Below are 23,342 nucleotides of genomic sequence, written 5' to 3'. Positions count from 1 at the left end.
ACAACCAAGAGAAATTAACAAAAACATCCCATTATTGTGGGATCACCTCCTCTATGAGTATGAATTAGGCTGTTTGAGAAGGTTGGAATCCTAAGCAACCTGCATACACATTGTTGGAAGTACAATAGGCCAACATACAGTTCCTTCAGAAAGTATTCACACCCATTGACTTTTTCCACATGTTGTTGTGTTACAGCCTGAATTTAAAATTGATTACATTTAGATTTTGTGTCACTGGCACTAGACACAATACCCCATAATGTCAAAGTGGAATTATGTTTTAAAACATTTTTACACATTAATTAAAAATGAAAGTCAATAAGTATTCAACCCTTTTGTTATGGCAAGCCTAAATACGTTCAGGAGTAAAAATGTGCTTAACAAGTCACATAATAAGTTGCATGGACTCTCTTTTAATTGACTACCTCATCTCTTTACCCCACACATACTGTACAATTATCTGTAAGGTCCCTCAGTCAAGCAATGAATTTCAAACACAGATTCAACCACAAAGACCAGGGAGGTTTTCCAATGCCTCGCAAAGAAGGGCAGATCTTGGTAGATGGGTAAAAAAAGCAGGCATTGAATATCCCCTTGAATATGGTATTAATTATACTTTGGATGGTGTATCAATACACCCAGTCACTACAAAGATACAGGCTTCCTTACTTACTCAGTTGCCGGAGAGGAAGGAAAATGCTCAGGGTTTTCACCATGAGGCCAATGGGGAATATATAACAGTTTAAACGGTTGTGATAGGAGAAAACTGAGGATGGATCAACAACATTGTAGTTACTTCACAATACTAACCTACATTTTAGTCATTTACTAGACGCTCTTAGCCAGAGCGACTTACAGGTACTGATAGCATACATTTTTATTAAATTTTTTCATACTGGCCCCCCGTGGGAATCGAACCCACAACCCTGGTGTTGCAAGCGCCATGCTCTACCAACTGAGCTACACGGGGCTACATAACAGAGTGCAAAGAAGGAAGCTTTTATTTTATTTTTTAGGATAAAAATAAATGGAATAGAGCTAAGCACAGGTAAAATCCTAGAGGAAAACCTGGTTCAGTCTGCTTTCCAACAGACACTGGGAGACAAATTCACCTTTCAACAGGACAATAACCTAAAACACAAGGCCAAATATACACTGGAGTTCCTTACCAAGACGACATTGAATATTCTTGAGTGGCCTAGTTACAGTTTTGACTTAAATTGTCATAGAAATCTAACGCAAGACTTGCTGTCTAAAATGATCAACGACCAACTTGACAGAGCTTGAAGAATCTTAAAAAGAATAATGTGCAAATATTGCACAATCCAGGTGTGCAAAGACTTGCCCAGAAAGACTCACATCTGCAATCATTGCCAATGGTGATTCTAATATGTATTGACTCAGGTCCTGACACACCTACTCATTCCAGGGTTTGTCTTTATTTTTATTTTTTTACTATTTTACTACATTGTAGAATAATAGTGAAGACATCAAAACTATGAAATAACACATATGGAATCATGTAGTAACCAATTTTATTTTAAACAAATCAAAATATATTTTATATTTGAGATTCTTCAATGTAGCCACCCTTTGCCTTGATGACAGCTTTACACACTCTTGGCATTCTCTCAACCAGCTTCATGAGGTAGTCACCTGGAATGCATGTCAATTAACATGTGTGCCTTCTTAAAAGTTAATTTGTGGTATTTCTTTCCTTCTTAATGCGTTTGAGTCAATCAGTTGTGTTGTGACAAGGTAGGGGTGGTATACAGAAGATAGCCCTATTTGGTAAAATACCAAGTCCATATTATAGCAAGAACAGCTCAAATAAGCAAAGAGAAACAACAGTCCATCATTACTTTAAGACATGAAGATCAGTCAATCCGGAAAAAGTTTATTCAAGTGCAGTTGCAAAAACCATCAAGCGCTATGACCAAATCAAATCAAATAGTCCGGGTAGCCAATGTTTAACTGTTCAGGAGTCTTATGGCTTGGGGGTAGAAGCTGTTGAGAAGCCTTTTGGACCTAGACTTGGCGTTCCGGTACCGCTTGCCGTGCGATAGCAGAGAGAACAGTCTATGACTAGGGTGGCTTGAGTCTTTGACAATTTTTAGGGCCTTCCTCTGACACCGCCTGGTATAGAGGTCCTGGATGGCAGGAAGCTTGACCCCAGTGATGCACTGGGCCGTACGCACTACCTTCTGTAGTGCCTTGCGGTCGGAGGCCGAGCAGTTGCCATACCAGACGGTGATGCAACCAATCAGGATGCTCTCGATGGTGCAGCTGTATACCTTTTTGAGGATCTGAGGACCCCATGCCAAATCTTTTCAGTCTCCTGAAGGGGAATAGGTTTTGTCGTGCCCTCTTCATGACTGTCTTGGTGTGTTTGGACCATGATAGTTTGTTGGTGATGTGGACACCAAGGAACTTGAAGCTCTCAACCTGTTCCACTACAGCCCCGTCGATGAGAATGGGGGCATGCTCAGTCCTCTTTTTTTTCCTGTAGTCCACAATCATCTCCTTTGTCTTGATCACGTTGAGGGAGAGGTTGTTATCCTGGCACCACACGGCCAGGTCTCTGACCTCCTCCCTATAGGCTGTCTCATCTTTGCCGGTGATCAGGCCTACCACTGTTGTGTCGTCGGCAAACTTAATGATGGTGTTGGAGTCGTGCTTGGCCATGCAGTCATGGGTGAACAGGGAGTACAGGAGGGGACTGAGCACGCACCCCTGAGGGGCCCCCGTGTTGAGGATTAGCGTGGCAGACGTGTTGTTACCTACCCTTACCACCTGGGGGCGGCCCGTCAGGAAGTCTAGGATCCAGTTGCAGAGGGAGGTGTTTAGTCCCAGGATCTTCAGCTTAGTGATGAGCTTTGAGGGCACTATGGTGTTGAATGCTGAGCTATAGTCAATGAATAGCATTCTCACGTAGGTGTTCCTCTTGTCCAGGTGGGAAAGGGCAGTGTGGAGTGCAATAGAGATTGCATCATCTGTGGATCTGTTGGGGCGGTATGCAAATTGGAGTGGGTCTAGGGTTTCTGGGATAATGGTGTTGATGTGAGCCATGACCAGCCTTTCAAAGCACTTCATGGCTACAGACGTGAGTGCTACGGGTCGGTAGTCATTTAGGCAGGTTATCTTAGTGTCCTTGCGCACAGGGACTATGTTGGTCTGCTTGAAACATGTTGGTATTACGGACTCAGACAGGGACATGTTGAAAATGTCAGTGAAGACACTTGCCAGTTGGTCAGCACATGCTCGGAGTACACGTCCTGGTAATCTGTCTGGCCCTGCGGCCTTGTGAATGTTGACCTGCTTAAAAGTCTTACTCACATCGGCTACAGAGAGCGTGATCACATAGTCATCCGGAACAGCTGATGCTCTCATGCATGCTTCAGTGTTGCTTGCCTCGAAGTGAGCATAGAGGTGATTTAGCTCGTCTGGTAGGCTTGTGTCACTGGGCAGTTCACGGCTGTGCTTCCCTTTGTAGTCTGTAATAGTTTTCAAGCCCTGCCACAACCGACGAGCATCAGAGCCGGTGTAGTACGATTCAATCTTAGTCCTGTATTGACTCTTTGCCTGTTTGATGGTTCGTCGGAGGGCATAGCGGGATTTCTTATAAGCTTCCGGGTTAGAGTCCCGCTCCTTGAAAGCGGCAGCTTTACCCTTTAGCTCAGTGCGGATGTTGCCTGTAATCCATGGCTTCTGGTTGGGGTATGTACGTACGTTCACTGTGGGGATGACGTCATCGATGCACTTATTGATGAGGCCAGTGACTGATGTGGTGTACTCCTCAATGCTATCTGAAGAATCCCGGAACATATTCCCGAAACTGGCTCTCATGATGACCGCCACAGTAAAGGAAGACCCAGAGTTACCTCTGCTGCAGAAGATAAGATTGCAGCCAAAATAGATGCTTCACAGAGTTCAAGTAACAGACACATCTCAACATCAACTGTCCAGAGGAGACTGCATGAATCAGGCCTTCATGGTCGAATTGCTGCAAAGAAACCACTACTAAAGGACACCAATAAGAAGAAGAGACTTGCTTGGGCCAAGAAACACGAGCAATGGACATTAGACAGGTGGAAATCTGTCCTTTGGTCTGATGAGTCCAAATGTGAGATTTATGCTTCCAACCGCTGTGTCTTTGTGAGACGCAGAGTAGGTGAACAGATGATCCCTGCATGTGTGGTTCCCACCGTGAAGCATGAAGGAGGAGGTGTGATGGTGTGGGGGTGCTTTGCTGGTGACACTGTCAGTGATTTATTTAGAATTCAAGGCACACTTAACCAGCATGGCTACCACAGCATTCTGCAGCGATATGCCATCCCATCTGGTTTGGGCTTAGTGGGACTATCCTTTGTTTTTCAACAGGACAATAACCCAAAACACACCTCCAGGCTGTGTAAGGGCTATTTGACCAAGGAGAGTGATTGAGTGCTGCATCAGATGACCTGGCCTCCACAATCACTTCACCTCAACCCAATTGAGATGGTTTGGGATGAGTTGGACCGCAGAGTGAAGGAAAAGCAGCCAACAAGTGCTCAGCATATGTGGGAACTCCTTCAAGACTGTTGGAAAAGCATTCCTCATTAAGCTGGTCGAGAGAATGCCAAGAATGTGCAAAGCTGTCATCAAGGCAAAGGGTAGCTACTTTGAAGAATCTCAAATATAAAATATATTTTGATTTAACACTTTTTTGGTAACTACATGATTCAATATGTGTTATTTCAGAGTTTTGATGTCTGCACTATTATTCTACAATGTAGAAAATAGTACAAATAAAGACAAACCCTGGAATGAGTAGGTGTGTCCAAATATTTGACTGGTACTGTAAGTGAATGAGATATTTCTGTATTTCATTTTCAATACATTTACTAAAATGTCTTAAAACATGTTTTCACTTTGTCTTTATGGGGTATTGTGTGTAGAGGGGTGAGAAAAAAACAATTTAATCTGTTTTAAATTCAGGCTGTAACACAACACCTAAAGCTTATTAAAGAGCAGTGATACTACCAAGAGCAGTGTGCAGGTTTCTCAGGCTGTAACACAACAAAATGTGGACTAGGTCAAGGGCTACGAATACTTTCTGAAGGTATTGTAGCTACTGTAGTAGGTCAAAGTTGTGTGCTGGAAAACCTTGGTAGAGCATGGGTGAAGTACGTATTGTGGTGCTCATGTGAATTTAATTAATTTTCGGCTTCAGACCAATGCTTACTTCTCACTTAAAACATATATATATATATATATATATATATTTAATAGGCTATAGCATTTGCACTGATATAGGGGCTAGGCCTACTGTAAATTGCAGTCTGGACATGGACATGCCAAACATGGTCAATAAGTAAGATTAAATTCACTAGGCCTAAAAAGACAGTGTATAGTTCTAATCAAATTCTAATAAAACAAAACCACAACTTGTTTTAAATAGGCTATCTCTAAATACAGTTACAGTCACTATAATTGCTCCCCGTGGGCGTATAATACAGAGAAGCTAACTTAGACTACGGAGGGTTTTACGCACATCCAAACTTTTCACAGGAGATGGATAAAGCTCCAATATAAAAAGAAGGGGGGAATGTCTAATCACCGTTATACTGCTCCCAAATGTAATGTTTTATAAACGTCATGGAAATGATCAGAGAGGTTGAGGGTAGAGGAAGTTCAGGAGTAAAAACAAACAAAAGATAATTATTGTAAAATTGACTGCGTATGTATGTGTATGTATATATATATTTGCGAGAAAAAAAAACCAAATGGGGGATTGGAAGTGATGCAGACAATTACATTGATGGAAGTTACAATCTATCTGCAATATTAAAGCTGATCTGCCCCCTAAAAAATAAAAATAAAAAAACATTAAAAAAACATAATGGAACCATGATGATATTTGCACTTCTCCAGAAATAGCAGACAAATTTGCATTGCATTCGAGCCGTGTACGTTCTCACCATTAACCCATGATGATATCATAAATCGAATCTCTCGTTCCATGAGCATAAGGCAATATATGCACACGTAGGCCTAAGGGCTCTTAGGCAGAATGCATTTGACACTAGCAACGCCTTAATGGCAGCCGAAAATAGAGCCCAAAGAGCAATTGCCACACTTTATGTAACAGATGTTTGATATTGCATACATGATCACATAGTGATGATAATCTTTTCCATTGCCATCTGTTATTTCTGCGGTCATTATGGTAATTCTCCTTTTCCCTGCGCTTTGGTTACTAGTAACTTGTTTTTAACATTATACTGCTAATGTCTATGTAGTAGAATACCGTTGCTGCCCCACTCATCTGGAGATCAAAAAAGCAACATATGCATGCTGAGTTATTTTGGCCCTGTTGGGAGTGTGTCCCTTCACAGCACAGCTGTGGTGTGGTCTCCAAATGAGGACATCCTTAGTGTGGGCTGATCATGAGAAGACAGAGAGAGACGGATCAGAGGGAAGAGGATGCTCCACTGAAGGTGCAGCCGTTAAGTACAGTAGCAAAGCAAATGTCCTCCCAACTGGAATATACAATAGAGATACAGTGGGGAGAACAAATATTTGATACACTGCCGATTTTGCAGGTTTTCCTACTTACAAAGCATGTAGAGGTCTGTAATTTTTATCATAGGTACACTTCAACTGTGAGATACGGAATCTAAAACAAAAATCCAGAAAATCACATTGTATGATTTTTAAGTAATTATTTGCATTTTATTGCATGACATAAGTATTTGATACATCAGAAAAGCAGAACTTAATATTTGGTACAGAAACCTTTGTTTGCAATTACAGAGATCATACGTTTCCTGTAGGTCTTGACCAGGTTTGCACACACTGCAGCAGGGATTTTGGCCCACTCCTCCATACAGACCTTCTCCAGATCCTTCAGGTTTCGGGGCTGTCGCTCTGCAATACGGACTTTCAGCTCCCTCCAAAAATGTTCTATTGGGTTCCGGTCTGGAGACTGGCTAGGCCACACCAGGACCTTGAGATGCTTCTTACGGAGCCACTCCTTAGTTGCCCTGGCTGTTTGTTTCAGGTCGTTGTCATGCTGGAAGACCCAGCCACGACCCATCTTCAATGCTCTTACTGAGGGAAGGAGTTTAGACCAAAAAGCTCATCAGACCACATGACCTTCTCCCATTCCTCCTCTGGATCATCCAGATGGTCATTGGCAAACTTCAGACGGGCCTGGACATGCGCTGGCTTGAGCAGGGGGACCTTGCGTGCGCTGCAGGATTTTAATCCATGACGGCGTAGTGTGTTACTAATGGTTTTCTTTGAGACTGTGGTCCCAGCTCTCTTCAGGTCATTGACCAGGTCCTGATGTATAGTTCTGGGCTGATCCCTCACCTTCCTCATGATCATTGATGCCCCACGAGGTGAGATCTTGCATGGAGCCCCAGACTGAGGGTGATTGACCGTCATCTTGAACTTCTTCCATTTTCTAATAATTGCGCCAACAGTTGATGCCTTCTCACCAAGCTGCTTGCCTATCGTCCAGTAGCCCATCCCAGCCTTGTGCAGGTCTACAATTGTATCCCTGATGTCCTTACACAGCTCTCTGGTCTTGGCCATTGTGGAGAGGTTGGAGTCTGTTTGATTGAGTGTGTGGACAGGTGTCTTTTATACAGGTAACGAGTTCAAACAGGTGCAGTTAATACAGGTAATGAGTAGAGAACAGGAGGGCTTCTTAAAGAAAAACTAACAGGTCTGTGAGAGCCGGAATTCTTACTGGTTGGTAGGTGATCAAATACTTATATGTCATGCAATAAAATGCAAATTAATTACTTAAAAATCATACAATGTGATTTTCTGGATTTTTGTTTTAGATTCCATCTCTCACAGTTGAAGTGTACCTATGATAAAAATTACAGACCTCTACATGCTTTGTAAGTAGGAAAACCTGCAAAATCGGCAGTGTATCAAATACTTGTTCTCCCCACTGTATTTCAATGCTTTCTTGCTCTGAGCCTTAAGCAGAAACCGTTCTGTGTTTCAGAGGAACGAGGCAATGATGTTTTTAACTGAGCACAAAGTGAATTAACTAACTAGCATTTCAATCATTCCACATGAAATGCACACTTAATCAGTGAATTACGTTATAATAATAATAATATAATATGCCATTTAGCAGACGCTTTTATCCAAAGCGACTTACAGTCATGTGTGCATACATTTTTACTTATTTACGTTAAAGGGGATTAAAATGCAAATAGATTTGTTTTTTCCGGCCAGTCCTATAGCCTCTTTATGGTGCCTTGGGAAACGGTGAGAGTTCAGGCAGGCCAGCATTTCATGTCCTTGAGCGTAATATCTGTGGTCATCATGTGGTGGATCATGTGTAGGTTAAATCTCCTCTCCGGTCGTCACTGGCTGATGTGTCTCCATGGCGGCGAATATTAAGTGAGATGATTGCATACATTGAGGGAAAAAAATATTTGATCCCCTGCTGATTTTGTACGTTTGACCACTGACAGAGACATGATCAGTCTATAATTTTAATGGTAGGTTTATTTGAACAGTGAGAGACAGAATAACAACAAAAAAATCCAGAAAAACGCATGTAAAAAATGTTATAAATTGATTTGCATTTTAATGAGGGATATAAGTATTTGACCCCCTCTCAATTAGAAAGATTTCTGGCTCCCAGGTGTCTTTTATACAGGTAACGAGCTGAGATTAGGAGCACACTCTTAAAGGGAGTGCTCCTAATCTCAGTTTGTTACCTGTATAAAAGACACCTGTCCACAGAAGCAATCAATCAATCAGATTCCAAACTCTCCAACATGGCCAAGACCAAAGAGCTCTTCAAGGATGTCAGGGACAAGATTATAGACCTACACAAGGCTGGAATGGACTACAAGACCATCGCCAAGCAGCTTGGTGAGAAGGTGACAACAGCTGGTGCGATTATTCGCAAATGGAAGAAACACAAAATAACTGTAAATCTCCCTCGGCCTGGGGCTCCATGCAAGATCTCACCTTGTGGAGTTGCAATGATCATGAGAACGGTGAGGAATCAGCCCAGAACTACACGGGAGGATCTTGTCAATGATCTCAAGGCAGCTGGGAATTTAGTCACCAAGAAAACAATTGGTAACACACTACGCCGTGAAGGTCCCCCTGCTCAAGAAAGAACATATACAGGCCCGTCTGAAGTTTGCCAATGAACATCTGAATGATTCAGAGGAGAACTGGGTGAAAGTGTTGTGGTCAGATGAGACCAAAATTGAGCTCTTTGGCATCAACTCAACTCGCCGTGTTTAGAGGAGGAGGAATGCTGCCTATGACCCCAAGAACACCATCCCCACCGTCAAACATGGAGGTGGAAACATTATGCTTTGGGGGTGTTTTTCTGATAAGGGGACAGGACAACTTCACCACATCAAAGGGACGATGGACGGGGCCATGTGCCGTCAAATCTTGGGTGAGAACCTCCTTCCCTCAGCCAGGGCATTGAAAATGGGTCATGGATGGGTATTCCAGCATGACAATGACCAAAAACACACGGCCAAGGCAACGAATGAGTGGCTCAAGAAGAAGCACATTAAGGTCCTGGAGTGGCCTAGCCAGTCTCCAGACCTTAATCCCATAGAAAATCTCTGGAGGGAGCTGAAGGTTCGAGTTGCCAAACGTCAGGCTCGAAACCTTAATGACTTGGAGAAGATCTGCAAAGAGGAGTGGGACAAAATCCCTCCTGAGATGTGTGCAAACCTGGTGGCCAACTACAAGAAACGTCTGACCTCTGTGATTGCCAACAAGGGTTTTGCCACCAAGTACTATATCATATTTTGCAGAGGGGTCAAATACTTATTTCCCTCATTAAAATGCAAATCAATTTATAACATTTTTGACATGCGTTTTTCTGGATTCTTTTGTTGTTATTCTGTCTCTCACTGTTCAAATAAACCTACCATTAAAATTATAGACTGATCATGTCTTTGTCAGTGGGCAAACGTACAAGATCAGCAGGGGATTAAATACTTTTTTCCCTCACTGTAATTTACAACCCCCGGTGCTCGGAACACTTGCGTGCACTCTGGCGCACAGCACAGAGCTGGAGAGAGATGGCGAAAGGAGAGAGAGAGAGAGAGAGAGAGAGAGAGAGAGAGAGAGAGAGGGGGGGGGGGGGGGGGGGAAGAGAGAGAGAGAGAGAGAGAGAGAGAGAGAGAGAGAGAGAGAGAGAGAGAGAGAGAGAGAGAGAGAGAGAGAGAGAGAGAGAGAGAGAGAGAGGGAGAGAGAGAGAGAGAGAGAGAGAGAGAGAGAAGAGAGAGAGAGAGAGGAGAGAGAGAGAGAGAGAGAGAGAGAGAGAGAGAGAGGCAACACAGTGTGCTCACCTCTCATTCGCTGGCTGAGTCTCTGGGGTTGCGGTTGTTATGCGATTAAGCTGGGCTTACTGGAAAGAATCAATCTGTATCTATGCTGAAAACACCTGAGTGTGTCATGAATGAAATCAACAAGAAATGAGTCAAACGTGAACTTCCAAACCAAACCGATGAAGACAGACAATGGAGAGATCCATACCAGATTATTCAATCAAGAAGTAAAATGATGATAAGAGAAGCGCTTTTTATATGTGAGCTCTGACCTCTAAAGGTGAAGTGGTTTTCTGGGCTGCCAGGGCAAAGCCAGCCCTTGTAACCCAATTTGATGTGCACTGATGGGGCAGAGTCAGGAGCAGCTGGTCTGGAGCCCAGGCTGTAGCACTCAGGCCTCTTAAAGGTGTACCACTGAATCACAGCTGAATCACTGCTTACAAGCTAACAATGGAAGACAAATAGTACATTTTCTTTGTCATTTCATGTGGTTGCTTAGAACCTATTTTATTTATCTACCAGATTAAGGATATAGGGAAACCATAGCCAACTCCGAATCAATCAAATTTACATCAGCAGGTGTCACAAAGTGCTTAAATGTATGTTCCATTTCCATTTACATTTTAGTCATTTAGCAGACGCTCTTATCCAGAGCGACTTACAGTTCCGATATGGTAAACTGCCAACGTGGTAGTCACAAATTATTGCTGGCTATGATGGAACTATTTACAGAATGATTTCAATGGATAGAATCCAATATTTGTGGCAGTAGATTGTTTATGTTCCACAAGTGATATAAATAGGACTTTATTTTCATGTTATTATAACTTCCACTCATCAAAGTCTAATCACTATAACCTATATCCCCCTCTCATTTTCTCTCTCTGCTTCCCCCCTCATGCGCCCTCTCCCTTACCCTAACTTTCAACCCCCCCATCCTACATCTCTCTCACCGTCTTCTTCCTATCCTCCACCTGCCCTCTCCATCCTCCAGGAGGGCCAGCAGTTGATCCAGGAGAAGCCCGAGCTGAGCCCGGTGGTGCGGAGGAAGCTGGGGGAGATCCGGGAGTGTTGGCAGGACCTGGAGAGTACCACCCAGGCCAAGGCCCGCCAGCTGTTTGAAGCTAACCGGGCCGACCTGCTAGTGCAGAGCTACACCAGCCTGGACCATCGGCTGCACCAGCTGGAGGGACAACTGTGCTACGTGGACCAGGGTCAGGACCTGACCAGTGTCAACAAGCAGCTCAAGAAGCTCCAGGTCTCTTCCTCTTCATTAAATGGTCCAACTACTGTTACAGTTTTTGGTTTTGGGGATCAGTTAGGAATAGTTGGGAATATCGTTGGGTATGGTGTTGCTATGGTATCTTTGTCATACATAATGAAAATGTAGGTTAGGTTAAAGCTGTTGAATATCGCAGTGAATTACTCATCCTTTATCATCCATTTTCTCTGAATGCCTTGCTGTTTTCTCTTCATTTAAGTGCCTTAAATGAGCCAGGCTGCCATAGGCTTTTGTTTAACAAGAGCAATTAGCACTCAACGTATCACCAGTAACCTTGGCCTGCGCTCTAATGGGCTGTCATTGGAGAGTCAGACCATTCGACCCAAAGCATGGCTCTACAATACACACTGGGTTAAAGTAACTGTCCAGTGTTTCCAGATTTCTATGAAATATGACCTATAATTAATTACAATATGAGTTAAATAATTGTGTATGTTAAAAAGCAGATTTTCTTTGTTGAAATGGTGTGGGCGTACCCCAAAAACAGAATGGTGTGGGCGTATACCGGTCATACAAAATATTAATGCTAGTAGACCGCTGATTGGCCAGCTTATCCTCCACAGGAAATAGCAAGCATTTTATAAACGGTCTGTTTGAGATACAAGTTTGAGGTGTTTGTTTTTATTTCTTTTTTATTTTAAGCTTTGGCCACAAATACGAATATAGGATGAGTCAAGAACATTATTTGGGTATGAGTTAACAGAATATGAAGTATTAAAAGTGAGATTTTCACTGGACAATTGCTTTTAGACAAAATGAAGCCTATGCTACATTTTTAATAAACATGAATGTTGATGCTAGCCAACAACCGACACAGTAGGAGGATGTTCATGCTTTTTCCTGTCCAGGATGCTCTTTCCTGTCCAGGATGCTCTACCCCTGTTCTGCCACCACACAGCTTATCATTTCATCATGCATTTCTCATTCTCCTCTCTAACAGCATGCTGCCGCTAAGGGCTGCTTAAAGTTCCTTTTCAGCCTACCATTGTGCTTTGTGTACAGTACGCTCCACCACCCAACCTCCATCCAGGGGTACAGTAACCTTTTCACTTCAGTTCATTTCTCTCATGGGTACTCTGATCTTCTCCTTTCCTTTCCTTTCCTTCTTTATCTCTTCATTTCTTTCTTTATCCCTTTCGTACTCTCGTTTTTATATATTTTTCTTTCTTTCCGCTTCCTTCCATCCACTACCACTCACTCATCCTGTCCTGCTGTTCACTCTGTGATCTATGGTGTGAGCAGAATCACTATCTCATCCCTGAAACTCTAACCTGTAGCTTCATATGGAAATGTATGAGAATCTCCACTCCAATGTGTGTGTGTGTGTCTGTGTGAGACTAAGAAATGGTCCTGTCTATTAATGCAAGGACCATTTCTGTCAAAGTTTGAAATAATGTTCAATTCCCATGTTTATTTTATTTCTCTAAAGTGGTGATTCAATGCATATGCGTTAGGGTAACATTTGTGTATAAGCCAATAGAGAGTGTGCTTATTCTCGTGCTAGTCTCTGATATGTGTCTCTGAGAATGTCAGGGGATTCATTTAACCAGATAGAGGTACTGAGGCAGCCATCCCGAAGGCTCTTTTCCTCACAATTCCTAAGAATTCCCAAAGTCAAATCATCATGTGAATTCGTAAGGGATTGATCGGCCTCATTCTGCCTCCTACTCTAGTTCACTTTACCATGGCACTCATGCAACAGCTCTTTGCATCTGGTCCACTTTTCAAAGTAGTTAGCCTCACTGACACCACTCCACCTCCTTGGTGATCTCAACCTGATTTTTGTGTCCCAAAATGAGTGTCACTGCCTTAGTGAGAATCACCATCCCCCTCTGAATTACCTGACAGCTATATGGCCACTCTGGAGGAGTAATTGCCTTGTAGTCAATTGCAGTAGATCTAACTGCTATCATCCAAACACTTCTCATGCATTGTTATGACAGACTGACCGATAGAGCAACTTATCATGTACACCTAGGAAAGCCATCAGTGGCTGACTCCTGAGCTGGATGTTGTCAGGATATTTTGGTGAGAGGGGAATGATACAGGAACCAATGTATCCTCTCCAAACTCACCAGGCCTCTCACTGTCCCATGGACTTCCTCTCTCTTTATTTCCTAACCTATCCTTCCTCCCTCCTTCCTTCACTCACCCCTCCTCAAACGCTTCAATTCCATCCCCCTTTGCTTCTATTCTATCTCCGCTCTCACTCCCTCTCCATTCCCTCGCTCCCTCTCTGCAGACGATGGAGTGTCAGATGGAGGAGTGGTATAAGGAGGTGGGGGAGCTGCAGGTGGCGGCAGCCTCCATCCCCCAGCAGGGCCAGGTCATGGACACGGTCAGCGAGCGCCAGGCCGCCGTGGAGACGCGCATCGTCCGCCTCATCGAGCCGCTCAAGGAGCGCCGGCGCATCCTTCTGGCCTCCAAGGAGGTGCACCAAGTGGGCCGGGACCTGGAGGACGAGATAGTGAGTGGCTGTCCTGATCAACCCCCAATTATACCCACACACATCACGCACACTTACAGACACTTACAGACACCCGCACATCTCCCTCAGTCTACTCAGACCACTTCACGCATACTAAAAGTGTGACTTACAAGTGTCATCGACATGGGTAAAAGTGTTGCTTAAGTTGGTGACTAACCCCCTTTTTCTGTTTGTGAAAGATGTTATCTTGAAAAAGATGTATGTAACTCTAAACTGATGCAATACCATGCTGGTGAAAACCATAGAAAAGTTACCAGTGTTTGCAGGTGCTTCTTTGATAGTTTAACTTGTGATGTGTTTGCAGCTGTGGGTGCAGGAGCGGCTGCCTGCCGCCACCTCTCAGGAGCACGGCTCCAGTCTACAAGCTGTGCAGCAGCTCATGAAGAAGAACCAGGTGAGTGGCAGCTAGCTGAGGCTAATGTACAAAAGCTGAAGAACAGAGGCACATCCAGGTACTTTCCGCAGGTGCTGGAGTTGTAGGCAAATTCATGGAAAAACAGAAAGGAAAACGCCACACACTACTGCTCATACTCCCAGGTGATTTTATTTATAACAACGTTTCCACCCTTAGGTATTCATCAGGCATCCATATCCCAAATGGGGGTGGAAGGTCCTATATATTGATAGAAGAATTTGGTAATTACTAATTATTACACCCCTGAAACTGTGTGAAAAGTGTTAGAATCATAAGACTATAATCTGATAATATGTGTAGCTTAGTTAGAAGTACGAGGCAGTCAGAGTATTGTGAGAACGGCGATAACTAAGGAATGCAGCCTGCCCGAGCAAGGAGTAGACTATGATAAGAACGTGTGTGTGTGTGTGTGTGTACGTGCGTGTGTGTGTGTATGTGTGTGTGTGTGTGTGACCTGATGGTCAGGAGAGCAGAGGAAAACATGAGCTAAACCCATGTACAGTGGAAAAATACAGCCCGCCTGCAGCGGGGTGGGTTTTTTCCTCTGACGTGTGCGTATAAAAATATTGTACGACCATTTTGTGGCAGAGCGCTCTCAATGAATAAAGGCTGACCATTGCAGGATTGGGTCTTTGTTTAATTTATTCAAACTAAGAGATTTACAACCTTTTGGGAATTATTCAAAGATTTAAGAAGCAGTTGACTTCAACCATTGAGATAACAACATTCTCTTAACATATATAGGGGCAGTACTCAGTGACATCACTTCCTGAAACTAACCACATCATTACAGTACATGTCTATCATACTGTAACATATCTAACTGGACATCGTCTTTCTGTTTCCCCCCAGACTCTGCAGAGGGAGCTGCAGGGCCATCGGGCGAGGGTGGAGGACGTCCTGGAACGAGCTAATGTCATCGCCTCCATCCGCAGCCCCGAGGCTGACTGTGTGCGGGCGGGCCTGGAGCAGCTCAGCAGGCTGTGGGGCCTGCTGTGGGCCGAGACAGAGAGAAGACAGCTGGTGCTGGATGCCATGTACCAGGCCCAGCAGTACTACTTTGACACGGCTGAGGTGGAGGCCTGGCTCAGCGAACAGGAGCTGCACATGATGAACGAGGAAAAGGGCAAGGTAAGAGGCTAGGAGCCAATCACCAGGAGCTGATGTACTTAATCTGCCCAGTTACCTTTTTACAGTAAGGGATGATTGGCTTTTTGGAAGAGGGAAAAGTTGTATCTGCATAGGTGTAATGCAATGTGATTGTGTCCCTCCAGACATCAGCAACTTTACATGAACACCAGTGGAGGCTACTGAGGGGAGGACGGCTCATAATAATGGCCGGAATGGAGCAAACGGAATGTGTTTGATACCATTCCACCTATTCCGCTCCAGCCATTACCACGAGCCCGTCCTCCCCAATTAAGGTGCCACCAACCTCCTGTGATGAACACTGCACTTGAATCGTTAGCATATCAAGGTTTGTGAGAATGGACTGTAAGTGTGTTGTGGCCTCCCCCTCAGGATGAGCCCAGCACCCTGCAGCTACTGAAGAAGCACCTGGCACTGGAGCAGACGATAGAGGACTACGCTGAGACGATAGGCCTTCTCTCCCAGCAGTGCAGACAGCTACTGGAGATGGGACATCCAGACAGGTCAGTGTTGGTGCCCCACAAACCTGTCACCACACTATTACCAAGGCTTTCGTGGGATCGAAAGTTGGTTATAGCAGCTCTAAAGTGAGTGTGCCATGAAATACCCATTTAATATACTGCCGTAAAAGCTCAAAGGAAATCCCCTATACGAGAACCAAGGATCTCAGTTTGTGACTTGATGGAAGAGGATCAAGGGCCTCTACAGTCTTAGTCTACTGGGTGCTGAGGAGTAACCCGGTAGTAAATGGCAGACTGCTTGAATGACATAACCCCTGTAGAGAAGGTAGTACAGTACAGTAAAGTAGTCATGGACTCCTGTTTCTCAGTTATGGCAGCAGAGTGAATCATGGTAACAGCAGGGTCAGCACTGGGTCCGTAATACTACTCTGTCTCTGGTGTCAGTGCTAACGCTAACGGCTCTATCGTCTTAGCTCTTAGCTGTTAGCCGACGCCTGCATCTCTGTACTAGTAGGGTATGGGTTTTTTTATGAGTCGTCCCCATGTTCGTCTCATGTTGTTCAGTTTGCTTTGTAAGGCTTCTCCTCCTCACATTGACTCCTTCTGGGAACTCAACACTGGAAAACAAGCTAATGATTTTACATTTCAAAATGTGTTGCACTTCAGGATCTCAGCTCCCACGCATTCCCCCTCAAATTCCCCCTGTGTTTAGTATGTGTCTCAAATCCTGTCTCGTGTGTGTGTGTGTGTGTCTGTGTCTGTGTACCTACCTGCCTGCCTGCATGTGTGTATGTGTCTGTCCGTGTGTGTGTGTGTGTGTGTCTCAGTGAGCAGATCAGTAAGCGCCAGTCTCAGATGGACCGGCTGTACGTGTCTCTCAAGGACCTGGTGGAGGAGAGGAAGTCTCGTCTGGAGCAGCAGTACTGGCTCTACCAGCTCAACCACGAGGTGGACGAGCTGGAGCAGTGGATCGCTGAGAGGGAGGTGGTGGCCAGCTCGCCAGAACTGGGACAGGACTTTGAACACGTCACGGTTAGTGGGACCCCTCTCAGAGCCTGAATGGACAAAGCATTCAACAATATGATAGTGCTGGTGGACCTCTGTAGCTCAGTTGGTAGAGCATTGGCGCTTGCAACGCCAGGATAGTGGGTTCGATTCCTGGGACCACCCATACGTAAATGTATTTGCGCATGACTGAAAGTCTGCTAAATGGCATATTGTTATAGTGTGTGTCTAAAAACTGTTGGGAAGGGGGTTAATATGTCACAGTACACTGTATTATTGCTTAGTAAGGAAATAGTATGTATTTCAACGCAATTTGTTTTGATAAGTAGCCTATTATTGCTTTAGCAACGGTGCTTAGCTTGGCTAAACAGACATTGATCATCCCTTCATTCCTCTCCTCCTCTCTCCTCCCTTCAGATCCTGCAGGAGAAGTTCACAGAGTTTGCGTCGGAGACAGGCAGTCTGGGTCAGGAGCGCGTGACAGCGGTTAACCAGATGGTGGATGAGCTGATCGACTATGGCCACGCCGAGGCCGCCACCATCGCCGAGTGGAAGGACGGTGTGAACGAGGCCTGGGCCGACCTCCTAGAGCTCATGGAGACCCGGGCACAGATGCTGGCCGCCTCGCACCAGCTCCACAAGTTCTTCGCCGACTGCCGCGAGGTAGCGTTTCTACCATAAGAAGTGCTACGGGATATAGGTCTGTGTCGTGTTTTGATGTGTCTCTGATTGTCTGTTATCGCATTGTGTTGCAGGTCTTGGCCCAAATCGATGATAAGCAGCGGAGGCTGCCTGAGGTGCGGGCGCGCCAGGGTGGCACTGCCAACACCAGCACCCTGCAGAGGCTCATGCACAGCTTCGAGCACGACATCCAGCTGCTCGTCACTCAGGTGAGGCCCCGCCCACTATCACTTTATTTTATCAGCAGATAAGACTAAAAAGGAAGACAGAACAAAACAAGAGGTCAATGTGGTAACACTTCATGTGAAGTTTCTCTCATACTTGTTCAGTAAGTACTTTTCCACAGTAATTTTAGTTATTCCTATGTAATTTACCACCCGTCCCTGTCTGTCTGTGTCCAGGTGAGGCAGCTCCAGGAGAGTGCGGGTCAGCTCAGGACCATCTATGCCGGTCAGAAGGCTGAGGCCATCGCCGGCCGGGAACAGGAAGTGATGTATTGCTGGAAGGAGCTCTTGACTTCCTGTGAGGAGTGCCGGGTGCAGATCACCACGGCAACAGACAAGCTGCGGTTCTTCGGGGTCGTGCGAGACCAGATCATGTGGATGGACAGCATCATCTCTCAGATCGGCACAGGGGACAATCCAAGGTATATGAGTGGACATGGTTACAATTGTATATTTATGGTTTAGGCCATTTCATTAAAGTGAGATGAGCAAGAGAAAAAAAGAAAGGGAAAAAAGTTGCCCCATTTCTTGAAATACTATAGGCCTAGCAACCTAGCAACCTAGCAACCTTAGTTCAACACCTAGTGACCTAGGAGAGGCTGAAAGACGCATAGTTCAGCTATAATCCAAAAGGAAGTTGTGTATCTCTTTACTGTTAGATTGTATTTTTTATGTGAAGGTTAAACATTCAATTAAATGTGTATGGCCTTATCTATAGTTACAGTTTGTATGTATAGTGTATCTCATACTGCTCTATCTCATCCACCTGTCCATCTATCAAATGTGATTGATGTGCAAGTTCAGGGGCCTGTTTTGATTTTGTGGCATTATCAAAGTATAATTCAAAACGGAACTCATTTATGTTACAAAAATGCCAAATATGGAGAGCTGCACATAGATAGATGCAGAGAGAGCACAGACCACACAGAGAGCAACAATTATAATGAAAACATTTCAAGCAAGTTTTAATATAGCAATTAACAGTGTTATTTTCAAAATGGCTACCTGGTGGTGTATATGGGGCTGACCTGGCCCTTGTCTTCTGGGGTGTGTAACCGTGTGCTCTTCTCCCTCACTGTCAGCATTCCCCCCAGCGATATAATGGGCTCTGGACTCTCTGGTCCTTTCAGGGATGTGTCCTCAGTGGAGGTACTGATGAACTACCACCAGAGCTTGAAGAGCGAGGTGGAGGCGCGCAGTAAGAGTGTGCTGCAGTGCGTCGAGATGGGCAAGACGCTGCTGGCCGCGCGCAACCCTGCTGCTGAGGAGGTAACAGCACTGTTGCCAGGGTTCTGCCATAGAACATAGAGGATGGTACTGTAGTTTAGAGTGAACTCAATGGAAATGTTTTTTTAGATCAAGGAGAAGCTGGATACGGTGGTGGCCAAGCAGTACGAGCTGTCTGAGAAATGGGACAAACACTGGGAGGTCCTGCAGCACAGTGAGTCCCTCTGACTTTACCTGAATGTAACTACTCTAGTACCTGGCACCTCGAGTCTCTATTTGATATTATCCCAAGCCATTCCATAATTAATTTGGAACCACAGTAAGCTACAACTGAGCAACAGTGTGTGGGATGTGATTCCCATTGTTCTCAGACTCTGAGTTCCTCTTTCTCCTCTGCCTCAGTGCTGGAGGTGCACCAGTTTGCCCAGGAAGCGGTGGTGGCCGAGGCCTGGCTCACTGCCCAGGAACCCTTCATCAACAGCAAGGAGTTGGGCGCCAGCGTGGACGAGGTGGAGCAGCTCATCCGTCGCCACGAGGCCTTCCGCAAGGCCGCCGCCACCTGGGAGGAGCGCTTCAGCTCGCTACGACGCCTCACTACGGTCCGTCACTATCCCTAGCTAACTAACGCTCCCCTTAGCTGATGCTTACCAGAAGCTTGTTTGAAGTGACTTGTCAATTTTGTTGTAGAGGAGATTATACTATGAAGTGCTGATGTTTAGTTCTCGATTTGGTTCCAGGTGGAGAAAATGAAAGCAGAGCAGAGTAAGCTCCCTCCCACCCCCCTGCTGGGTCGTAAGGTGTTCCTGGACCCCCAGGAGACGTCCCCTGCCCGGAGCCAGGGCTCCCCCCTGATGAGACGGATCATTTACGAGCAGGCCGAGCCCAGAGCCGAAAGGCCCCCCCAGGAACCCTCGCCATCCTACGTGGCCCGCCGCTTGGGCTCCACCGTGGCCAACTACACCCCCATCATGAACGGCTCCAGTAGCTACCGCAGCAGCCTGGAGGCCCGGACCATCCCTGAGATGGGGGGAGTGGTTGGGGGTGTAGTGGGGGTGGCAGCCAGCCTTGGAACAGCCGCTATGGAGGCCAGAGGGGTGGCAACAAATTTAGGGACCACCGCAGCCATGGAGGTCCGAGGGGTGGCAGCAGGGTTGGGGACTGCCTCCTCGGAAGCCAGTGGGTTGGCAGCAGGATTGGTCACCCCCGCGGTCGAGGCCAAAGGGATAGCTGCAAGCTTGGTGACTGGTGCAGCCGCCGCAGTGGAGGTGAAAGCCTCGCAGTACCTCCGGCAGCCTAAGATCAAACACATGGACGACATGGTGACGCCCATGCTTGTGGCCTGTAGGCTGGAGAAGGCGAGAGAGAAGGAGGTGAGAGAGAGGGAGCAGAGAGAGAGGGAGAGAGATATTGTGTTAATGGAGCCCGCGCCGGTGATGCCGGTGATGGCTGAGGTGGTGCTCCAGGAGATGGGGAGGGAGGGGATGGGTAGGGAGAGGTTGAACAGCGAGCCCAGCAGCAGAGACCACCGGGCGGGGAGCAGCCGGTCAGAGCCCCAGCAGAGAGACAGGGACAGAGACAGTAGGGACAGTAGGGACAGTCACAGGGAAGCCAGGCTGGAGCGCCAGCACTCTAGTGAGGCGCTGATGATCCAGGCGCGACGGGATGAGCTGCCCCAGGAGGTGTGGCGGGAACGGGCCGAGCGCAAAGAGAGGAAGCTGGAGAGGCAGACGTCCAGCGAGCAGGAGGGCCACGGACACGAGGGCCGGAGGAAAGACCGCCACCGGACGGAGAGACAGGAGTCCAGTGAACACGACACAGCCAAGGAGCAGTCAGACAGACGTTCTACGTGAGTACTACATTGTGCCTTGGCGTCATTAAGTGCTGTTTGCAGAAAGGTGTATCACTTTTTGTCTTGGCTGATTACAGGGAGAAAAGGTCAGGCGGCCAGACCTTGTTTGACATAGTGGAGCAACTGAAAGAGAGAGAGGCAGCAACGGTGAGTCTTCTGTTCACCAGCTGTGCCACCTTTATTACACAGATAGAGTTATCTGTACATGAATTATATTAATGAGAGTGTTTAACGGCTACACGTTATATTTAAAGTCTAAGCTCTGCCCTCTCTCTTCTTTCCTCAGGCCCGAGGGGAGGTCCCTAAAGTGCCGAACGGTGTGCCAGAGAAGTCTTCTGGACGTCCAGACCGGCCGCGAGCACGGGACCGCCCCAAGCCCCGGCGGAGACCCCGGCCCAAGGACCCCTCTGCAGGAGAGGCCACCACCACCCGGCGGTCACGCTCGGCACCAGAGCCAGGGATGGCCCAGAGCGTGAGCCCCTCCGTCCCCCAGCCGCCCAGCCACACAGCCCACCACGAGGGCTTCCTCTTCCGCAAGCTGGACATCGAGACCATGAGGAAGAGCTCTAACAGGTGGGCATGCAGGTTCCTAACGGGGGAGTCTGATGAAACAACAACCAGGCATGATCTTATGAGCATGCTAAGCTAACAAAACAACTGACTTTACCTATGAAATGTTCAATTGGTGCATGTCACTGGCATTAACATATGTTCCAGCATCTGATTGGTGCCATAGGTCTCGGTTGACATATACTCCAGCATCCTATTGGAGCTTTAGCACTGCTCTAACATACTGTATGTTCAGGCATTCCTATTGGAGCTTATGACCCGAGTTGACATATGTTCTTGTAACCTATTGAAAATAGAATTCTGGGTTGACATATGTTCTAGCATCCTATTTGAAAATAGCTATTTGCTTTAACATATGCTCTTCTAGTATTTTATTGGAACTTCAGATTTCTGTTTAGCTTCTGATCAGAAGTGTATCAGAATGAGAGTTTAACCAAGAGATAGCCACCAGCCATTCCACTGCTTGCAACATGCATGGTGCCTAACCAACACTGGCCCTGACGGAGAGCAGTCTGGTTGATGGATGTTGTTGCTGGGCCTTAGGTCGAACCTGGTGCTGGTTCTGGCCCATAGCCAGTACGATATGCAGCTATAGCCAGGCTACCCGCACAGGTCCTTGCAGTGGCCACACATCACTCCGCTTCCTCCCGAGAGACGTTTCGTTCAGTCGGCCATGCTTGGTGGCCTACCATGGGTCTCTGGCCCCGGAGACTGAACCGTCCGCCTCTCGCTGCTGCACTGCCCCCTGGAGGCCATGGCTGACACGTAACGCAACAGACTCATCCCACAAATGAGTCCCACTGCTCACTCACCAATTGGATGAATGTTTCTGATGTACATGTAATGCTATGTACATGCCAAGGTAAAGCCTAGCTTTTTATGTGTGTTACACTGAATCGCCTTAAGAGGTGAGATGAATGTTCACTAATACCAATACTGTCATTTAACCAAATTCTCTGTTTCTTCTCTCCTGTTGCTCCTTGCTGCTGGCTGTTCTTCCTACCTCTCCACAAAGGTAAGCCACGTGTATGCACCTATGCACGCTACGGTCGGCGGTTCATTGTTTGTTCAGCAGTGTGTTCCCTCTCGGCCCACTGCGGCCAGTCATCTTGAACGCCCCCAGGTGAGTGAGGTTAGGTGGCATTAAGCCTGTGGTTGGTTTTTGCTGAACACGCCCCGTTTTCCCCCCACTACAGCAGATCCTGGGTCAACCTGTACTGTGTGCTGAACAAAGGAGAGATAGGCTTCTATAAGGATGCTAAGAACACCACCACACCTTACAACAACGAGCCCATGCTCAACCTCGGCCACTGCCACTGCGACGTCACCCTTGGATACAAGAAGAAGAAAAACGTCTTTACACTTAAGTTAGTACTCTGCCTTCTAGGCACACTGTCAATCAGGGACATGTTGTTTTGTCTTGTCTACTGTATAGATAGCCTTTGTGTGTGTTACCCTCAACTTCTTTGTCCTTCTGTTTCAGAACGAAAGACGGAAGTGAATTTCTGTTCCATGCAAAGGATGAGGTAAAGGGTGTTCAAAAGTTGACTGGAAATGGAAATACAGTCATATAATAGCGATGTGACTCTGCAATGTTTGTCCATGTGCCAAATAACTTTCTTTCTGTTTCTTGCCCTCTCTCTTTCCCTTTCTTGTTCTTTATCATTCG

The 23,342-nt window shown here is 46.2% G+C and overlaps 1 protein-coding gene across 7 annotated transcripts in view; it reads left to right on the top strand.

The window, feature by feature from the left end:
- LOC121567416 (spectrin beta chain, non-erythrocytic 4-like) overlaps positions 1-23,342 on the top strand; it is a 77,033-nt gene that overhangs the window by 50,012 nt on the left and 3,679 nt on the right. For 3 of the 7 annotated variants that reach the window (XM_045220834.1, XM_045220832.1, XM_045220837.1), the window contains 17 exons: positions 11,317-11,580; positions 13,847-14,071; positions 14,397-14,486; positions 15,360-15,638; positions 16,029-16,159; positions 16,945-17,149; positions 17,540-17,785; positions 17,878-18,012; positions 18,205-18,449; positions 19,110-19,296; positions 19,384-19,468; positions 19,657-19,853; positions 19,992-21,100; positions 21,181-21,250; positions 21,390-21,676; positions 22,870-23,040; positions 23,157-23,199. In XM_045220834.1, the coding sequence (XP_045076769.1) occupies positions 11,317-11,580; positions 13,847-14,071; positions 14,397-14,486; positions 15,360-15,638; positions 16,029-16,159; positions 16,945-17,149; positions 17,540-17,785; positions 17,878-18,012; positions 18,205-18,449; positions 19,110-19,296; positions 19,384-19,468; positions 19,657-19,853; positions 19,992-21,100; positions 21,181-21,250; positions 21,390-21,676; positions 22,870-23,040; positions 23,157-23,199 (3,969 nt within the window). The remainder of the gene's footprint in view (positions 1-11,316; positions 11,581-13,846; positions 14,072-14,396; positions 14,487-15,359; positions 15,639-16,028; positions 16,160-16,944; positions 17,150-17,539; positions 17,786-17,877; positions 18,013-18,204; positions 18,450-19,109; positions 19,297-19,383; positions 19,469-19,656; positions 19,854-19,991; positions 21,101-21,180; positions 21,251-21,389; positions 21,677-22,869; positions 23,041-23,156; positions 23,200-23,342) is intronic. The other 4 variants (XM_045220835.1, XM_045220833.1, XM_041877441.2 and 1 more) reach the window with 3 other exon arrangements.

The sequence above is a fragment of the Coregonus clupeaformis genome, chromosome 6 (assembly GCF_020615455.1).
Source record: "Coregonus clupeaformis isolate EN_2021a chromosome 6, ASM2061545v1, whole genome shotgun sequence".
Taxonomy (NCBI): domain Eukaryota; kingdom Metazoa; phylum Chordata; class Actinopteri; order Salmoniformes; family Salmonidae; genus Coregonus; species Coregonus clupeaformis.
Note: the sequence above shows the minus strand (reverse complement) of the source record. Positions and strands in the feature narration are given on the sequence as shown.